Here is an 8,104-nt window from a genome sequence, read left to right on the forward strand (position 1 = left end):
AAATCAAAAACTTCCTGGAAACCAATGAAAATGAAGACACAACAACACAAAATCTATGGGATGCAGCAAACAGCTGTTCTGAGAGGGAAGTTCATAGCACTACAGGCCTACCTCAAAAAAGAAGAGAAATATCTAATAGACTATCAAACTGCACAAAATAAAGAAGTAGAGAACAAACAAAAAGAAAACCCCAAAGTAAGTAGAAGGAAGGAAATAGTAAAGATCAGAGCAGAAATAAATGACATAGAGACCAAAAAATCAATTCAAAGGATCAATAAAACAAAGAGATGGTTTTTCGAAAAGATATACAAGATTGATGGACCCTTAGCTAGACTTTCCAAGAAACAAAGAGAGAGAACGCAAATACACAGAATCAGAAATGAAAGAGGAGAGATAACAACTGACAACACAGAAATACAAAAGATCGTTAACAACTACTATGAACAATTATATGGCAACAAATTCGACAATCTAAGCGAAATGGACTAATTCTAGAAACACATAGTCTCCCCAAAACTAGATCAGGAGGAGATAGAAAATGTGAACAGACCAGTAACAACTGAAGAAATGGAAGATGTAATCAAGACTCTCCCAGCAAACAAACCTCCAGGCCTACATGTCTTCACGGGGGAGTTTTACTGAACATTCAAAGAGGAACGAACAACAATTTTCCTCAAACTGTTTCAAAAAGTTCAAGAAGAAGGAAGACTTCCAAACTCGTTTATGAAGCCAGCAAAATTCTAATTCCGAAACCAGAAAAAAAAAACTACAAAGAAAGAAAGCTACAGGCCAATATCCCTGATGAACATAGATGCCTAAATCCTGAACAAAATACTAGCAAATCGGATCCAGCAATACATCAAAGAAAATTATCCACCATGACCAAGTGGGATTCATCCCAAGGATGCCAGGCTGGTACAACATTCGCATATCCATAAACGTGATACACCACATAAATAAAATGAAGAATAAAAACCACATGATAATATCAATAGATGCTGAAAAAGCCTTCGACAAAATCCAGCATCCATTTCTAATAAAAACGCTCAGCAGTGTGGGAATAGAGGGATCATATCTAGATATAATAAAAGCCACATATGAAAGACCTACAGCCAACATCATACTCAATGGGCAAAAACTAAAAGCATTTCCCATTAAGAACAGGAACCAGGAAAGAATGCCCACTTTTGCCACTCCTATTTACATAGTACTGGAAGTCTTAGCCACAGCAATCAGACAGGAAGAAAAAATAAAGAGGATCCAAATTGGAAAGGAGGAAGTGAAATTGTCATTATTTACAGATGACATGATATTATACATAGAAAACCCAAAGACTCCATCAAAAGTTTACTAGACTTAATAATGAATTTGGCAAAGTAGCAGGATACAAAATTAATGTCAAGAAATCGATGGCATTCTTATACACCAATGATGAACTCACAGAAAGAGAAACTAAGCAAAAAATCTCATTTACCTTTGCGGCTAAATATTTAGATACCTAGGAATAAACTTAACGAAAGAAATAAAGGGCCTATTGGCAGGAACTACAGGTTATTGAAAAAAGAAATAGAGGAAGATTTAAAAATGTGGAAGCACATACCCTGTTCATGGATTGGGAGAATTAACATCATTAAAACGTCCATATTACCCTAAGCAATCTATAGATTCAACGCAATCCCCATCAAAATACCAACGGCATACTTCACAGAATTAGAACAATTATTTCAAAAGTTCATAGGTAACCAAAAAAGGCCTCGAATAGCTTACAACAATCTTGAAAAGGAAGATCAAGTTGGAGGGATCACAATACCAGATTTCAAGTTATACTACAAAGCTACTGTAATCAAATCAGCCTGGTACTGGCACAAGAACAGGCATATAGACCAGTGGAACAGGACAGAGAACCCAGAAATGGACCCCAGGCAATATGCTCAATAAATATTTGACAAAGGTGGCAAGAGCATACAGTGGAGTAAGGATAGCCTCTTTAATAAATGATGCTGGGAAAATTGGGCAGCTACTTGCAGAAAAATGAAACTAGACCATCAACTTACACCCTGCACAAGAATAAACTCAAATGAATAAAAGTCTTAAATGTAACTCATGAATCCAAAAAAACTAGAAGAGACTGTAGGCAACAAAATTTCAGGCATCATACTAAGCAGAATTTTTACTGACACATCACCTAAGGCAATAGAAACAAAGGAAAAAATGAACACATGGGACTACATCAAACTTAAAAGCTTCTGCACAGCGAAAGATACAATCATCAAAACGGAAAGGCTACCCACTGTATGGGAGAACATCATTGCCAATGATATATCAGATAAGGGGTTAATTTCCAATACATATAGAGTGCTCATACAAATCTACAAAAGGAAGACAAAGAATCCAATTAAAAAATGGGCAGAGGAACTCAATGGACACCTCTCTAAAAAGGACATTCAATGTGGCTAAGATACATATGAAGAAATGCTCATCATCACTAATCATCAGAGAGATGCCAATTAAAACAACAATGAGGTATCACCTCACACCTGTCAGAATGGCCGCCATCAACAAATCATCAAACAACAAGTGTTGGCCAGGGTGTGGAGAAAAGGGGACTCTAGTACACTGCTGGTGGGAATGCAGACTAGTGCAGCCACTATGGAAACAATATGGTGTTACCTCAAAAAATTTAAAATTGAACTTCCATTTGACCCAGTGATCCCGCTTCTAGGAATATACCCTAAGAAGCCTGAAACACCAATCAGAAAGAATATATGTACCCCCATGTTTGTAGCAGCACTATTTACAATAGCTAAGATCTGGAAATAGTGCAAGTGTCCATCAGTACACAAATGGATAAAAAGCTGTGGTACATATACACAATGGAGTACTACACAGCTGTAAGAAAGAAAGACTTCTTATCTTTGAGACTACATGCACGGATCTGGAAAGTATCATCATAAGTTAAACAAGCCAAACAGAGAATGACAAGTTTCATATGATCTCACTTATTTGTGGAATATAATGAACATAACAGTCTGAGGAAGTGGGTAGTCCCAGAGATGCGGAAATAGGATACAGACTGACAGTCCCCTAAATAGTGGGGTGGTGGGGAAGAGATAAACCACAGAACTTATATGCATGTGTGCATGAACAGTGGACATGGACAACAAACTGGGGAAAGGGCAGGGAGGGAGGGGGAGGTGGGAATCCGTGGGGGCAAAAGGAGAAACATCTGTAACAAAACTTAATTAATAAATAAAAAAAAGAGAGAGAGAAAAACAAACAAACAACAACAACAACAAAAAACAAAGAAAACGACACCCATATCGCCTAACGATTTCAAAAAATTACCGAAGAAGGAGACCTTCCAGCATTTGTTTTATGAGCCAGCATAATTCAATTCAAAACCAGAAAAAAGACACTACCAAGAAAGAAAACTACAGGCCAATATCCCTGATGAACAGAGATGCCAAATCCTGAACAAAATACTAGCAAATCTGATCCAGCAATACACCAAAAAAATATCCACCATAAACAAGTGGGATTCATCCCAGGGATGCAAGGCTGGTACAATATTTGCATATCAATAAACGTTAGACACCACATAAATAAAATGAAAAATTACAACAACAACAAAAACCATGATTATATCAATAGATGCCGAAAAACCTTCCACAAAATCCAGCACCGATTTCTGATAAAAATGCTCCGCAATGTTGGAATAGAGGGATCATATCTCGACATAATAAAGGCCATATATGAAAGACCTACAGCCAACATCATATTCAATGGGCAAAAATTCAAAGCATTTCCCTTAAGAACAGGAACAAGACAGTGATGCCCATTTTCACCTCTCTTATTTATCATAGTACTGAAAGTCTTAGCCACAGCAATCACACAGGAAGAAAAAATAAAGGGGATCCAAATTGGAAAGGAGGAAGTGAAACTGTCATTATGTGCAGATGACATGATACTATAGGTACAAAACCCCAAGGACTCCATCAAAAGTTTATTAGACTTAATAAATGAATTTGGAAAAGTAGCAGGATACAAAAGTAACATCAAGAAATCGATGGCATTCTTATACACCAATGATGAACTCACAGAAAGAGAAACTCGGAAAACAATCCCATTTACCATTACAGCTGTAAGAAAGAAAGAGCTCTTATCCCTTGAGACTACATGGAGGGACCTGGAAAGTATAATCCTAAGTGAAACAAGCCAAACAAAGAAAGACAAGTTTCATATGATCGCACTTATTTGTGGAATATAATGAACATAACAGTCTGAGGAATGGGGTAGTCCCAGAGACGTGGAAATGGGGTACAGACTGACAATCCCCAAAAGAGGGCGTGGTGGGGGAGAGATAAACCACAGAACTTATATGCATGTATGCATGAACAGTGGACATGGACAACAAACTGGGGAAAGGGCAGGGAGGGAGATGAAGGGGGGAATCAGTGGGGGGAAAAAGGAGAAACATCGGTAACAATAAATAAATAAATTAATTAATTTAAAAATAATCTGACACTCTAAACATTGAGGGTAACATGCTTGGTAGCTATGCCAGTATCTCCGAGCCTGACAGTAATGTTGGTTCAGACAGTTACATATATATATATATATATATGTGTATATATACACATATATATGTATATATGTGTATATATATACATATATGTATGCATATATATACACATATATGTATGCATATATATACATATATATGCATGTATATATACATATATATGCATATATATACATGTATATATAATTTTATTTATAACATTATATACAGAAGTGAGGCAAAAGTAGGTTTACAGTCATTTATACGAAAAGAAGACAATAATTAATAAATAATAAAAAAATAAACTCTGTTTCTTGTACTCACAAGTATAAACCTACTTTTAACGACCCCTGTATTATGTGGTTATTCTGTGCAGACTAAAATTAACTATCTTTGTAAAGGCTAGAGCTGTTAATGTGCAAGACTGGCTTGATAGTAATAAAAATTCTCAGGATTCCAGTCTCCCTCTAGTTGCCAACTGTTGCAGAAACTAAAAATGTGAGGACTAGCAAAGAAGAAATTTGATTTGTTTGCATTCCCTGTGTGACAAAGCAGTGTGCAAATTGGACGAATAGTTAGAATTGAGACAGCAACTTAAAAACACACAAATATACATTATCCATTAACTCTGCATTTGTTCAGGAAACACAAAGAGAATAATCCCATGAGAAATTAGTCACTAACATTATTTAAAGTGATGGAAAGTAGAAATATTCCAGTACTAATTGTTTAATGGCCGGTGTTTTATGATCCAAGTAATACAAATTTTGGGGGATTATGTCAATGGTCTGTGACACATTTTGTAACATTTCTATAGCCAAGAGACTAAAACTTAGTACATAAGAAATTTGATAAGATTGGGTTTCTTTATTGAAATTGTAAATTGTTGCTTTCCTTTCTAAAATGCAGTAGAACATTTCTCTGTTCTTCCTTAGATGAAATTGGAACATCTTGCTCTTCTTACTTAGGTATGTTCTTGACATTCTTACTCAGATAAGGTCTCTTCCTCAGGTGAAAGTGGAACATTTCTTTTTCATCTTTTGTATACCATAAAGAACCAAATTAATAAGCCTAATACAACTAAGAAAAGAATCAACAAAAGTAGTGGCAGAAATGTTGTTATCTGCCTTTTCCCACTTTTGATCCTAGGGGGTTTGCCACTATCAATACTACCTCCAAAGCCTTTTTCCAGGCAGCTGGGGGGGTCCCAGCCTCTGTCGCAATGGCAGTGTTGTCTGTTGTTGCAGATCCCGTTCATATTGCAGGTCTCTGGTGAACAGTTACTTAGCAGAGATGACCTATTGACACACTTCCTTTGGACGCAGACATGTTCTGCACCACACTCTGTACCATCTTTCACATCACCAATGTCAGGTGTGGTCATCCCAAAGTGGTAGTCTGTACCCCAGCAGGTGAAGCCACTGAAGTGAGTCCAATGGACCGTAGAATGATCACTCAGAAGCGGAATTTTGGCCACGTTTTCACACTGAATCCTCCCACACAAGCTATCTGAGATGTTACATTTTACATATGTAGAGGAGTTGAGACCACAGTGACCAAAACGGTCACCGTGAGTATTCATTTTTGTGTAGCAACTGTGATTTGCACTCTTGGCCTCTTTGCCAAAAATTTTCCTACACTGTTCTTCACGGTTGTTGCATCTCTTTTCATAGCAGTAGCCACTACCCTTGCATGGGAACCCATTCTGCACATATACATCTTCTGGACAAAGGTAGGATGTCCCATTGCACCACTCTGGGAGATCACATTCATTTATCTCTGGTCTACAAAGTGTGCCTGTTGACACAATCTGGCAGTCTTTGCAACAAAGCCCAAAAGCACAAGCAGCCCCAGGTCTGAGAGTGCAGTTTGACTCACAGCATGGATCTTTCATACACAAATCTAAAGTTCCACAGTCACACTCTTCTCCTTCTTCAACCACACTGTTCCCACACCATGTACATTGGGAGATGTTCTCTTTATTATGTAAATCAAACAAACAGGTTCGTTTTGTCATGGTGTTCACGAAGGAGTCATAACTGCAGTTGCTGAATCTAGTTGCAGTTGTATCTGTTGTATACATTATGCAGGTCTTATCCCTACATTTACAAGTATTCCCATCATGAGGCATACCTAAATTATGACCAAGCGTATGTAATACAATATGTATAAAACCAAGCAAATCATCATTCAAGAAACTATCAACTGCACAGTTATAATGAGGGTCACATATTGTTCCAACATAGGCTAAGCCAATAGTAGAACCAAACCTATGCTTTACGAAAGCATGTGCAAGATCATGGGTTATGCGGTCATTAAAGCCAGTTAACTTCCACTGTGAAAGTCCATTCAGAGCAGCCCCTAATGCATTTAATGTAATGGGGTTACTATTGCTCCAGATCTCAATTCCCATTAAAACCACATCAACATCCAGGGAACTAAAAAACATACCTATTCCATTGACAACAAGGCATACTTCACGCTGTACATCTGAGGCATTACTTTGGTGATGAAGATATCGATTGTGGTCCACCACCACTGCCAGTTCAAGAATACGCTTGTGGGTCCACCAGCCTTCATACCCGCTCTGCTTCAAAGTGAAATTAACATTCTCTTGAAGCTTCAATTGTCGTGCTATTTCTTCATCTGTTAATCCACATCGCATGGGTGGGAATTGTGTCTCTTCACTGTCCCTTTTGTATACAAAATGTTCAAATGTGCTAGAAAGTCTTTTGGGCTCTATTTCATAAACCATGTCATTTGTCTGTATGAATCCTTGAAACCCCCCCAAACAGGTACTAAGGACAACCAGGGATTCTCGATCCCCCTCCACATAACCATGATAGTAGCAGTCATTCTGGACAAAAGGCTGTTCCATAAGGATAGCGCCCTGGTCTGTGTAGGTGAATACTGGGAGGTGTTTGGACAGGAGAAGTTTGTTGACCTTCATGTGGACAATGTGTCTCTGGCCCTCAAAATACATTGTGTAAGAAAGCCAACCTGGAGGCTTCACGGCAATGCCAGTGCCTGTCACCTTCAAGGGAATCACCACTTCTGGGGGACCATGATGTTGGGAGTGTACCACCAGGGGCCATCCATATTGAAACAGAAACACTCCTATCCAGAGTGGCAGGAGAGTATTCCTCATGTGCACCAGGGCCTCACCTATCGCCACTATTGTGCCACTATACACAGCCAATGGTGAGAGCAAAGTAGAATGGGCAGGAAGCATCATTGTTCTGTCTTGTCAATCTGAACTGGGTATTTAGCATTGACTTTGAATCTATTTTCTGGTAGAGTCATACCATCAGAGCAGCACACTAAAAGAGAAAATAAAAAGAATAAAGACAGGGTTGGGGGTTATGACCAGGCCATGGTGGAGGAAGAAGAAAAAGATACTAGTTAAAATGGAGTGGCATTTGGCTCAAGATATGACTCAGAACACTGCTTGAATTTGCCCATAAGAAATTAGAAGGCAGTGTGAGACTGTGGATGTACCAAAAAATGGTGATTGGTCATAGACTGATCCTTTTAGAACCTAGA

At 38.2% G+C, this 8,104-nt stretch overlaps 1 protein-coding gene across 1 annotated transcript; it reads right to left on the reverse strand.

Annotated features, from left to right (window-relative positions):
- Positions 1 to 5,594: 5,594 nt before the first annotated feature.
- LOC118643941 (disintegrin and metalloproteinase domain-containing protein 20-like) lies at positions 5,595 to 7,796 on the reverse strand. The gene has a single exon (XM_036282264.1). It carries the CDS (start codon positions 7,794 to 7,796, stop codon positions 5,595 to 5,597), a length of 2,202 nt encoding a protein of 733 aa, XP_036138157.1.
- Between the last annotated feature and the right edge of the window lie 308 nt (positions 7,797 to 8,104).

This window comes from Molossus molossus, unplaced genomic scaffold, assembly GCF_014108415.1.
Source record: "Molossus molossus isolate mMolMol1 unplaced genomic scaffold, mMolMol1.p scaffold_m16_p_4, whole genome shotgun sequence".
NCBI classification, from domain to species: domain Eukaryota; kingdom Metazoa; phylum Chordata; class Mammalia; order Chiroptera; family Molossidae; genus Molossus; species Molossus molossus.

Coding starts and splice junctions, on each gene's coding strand:
- LOC118643941 (XM_036282264.1), bottom strand. CDS start 7,796: ATGATGCTTCCTGCCCATTCTACTTTGCTCTCACCATTGGCTGTGTAT.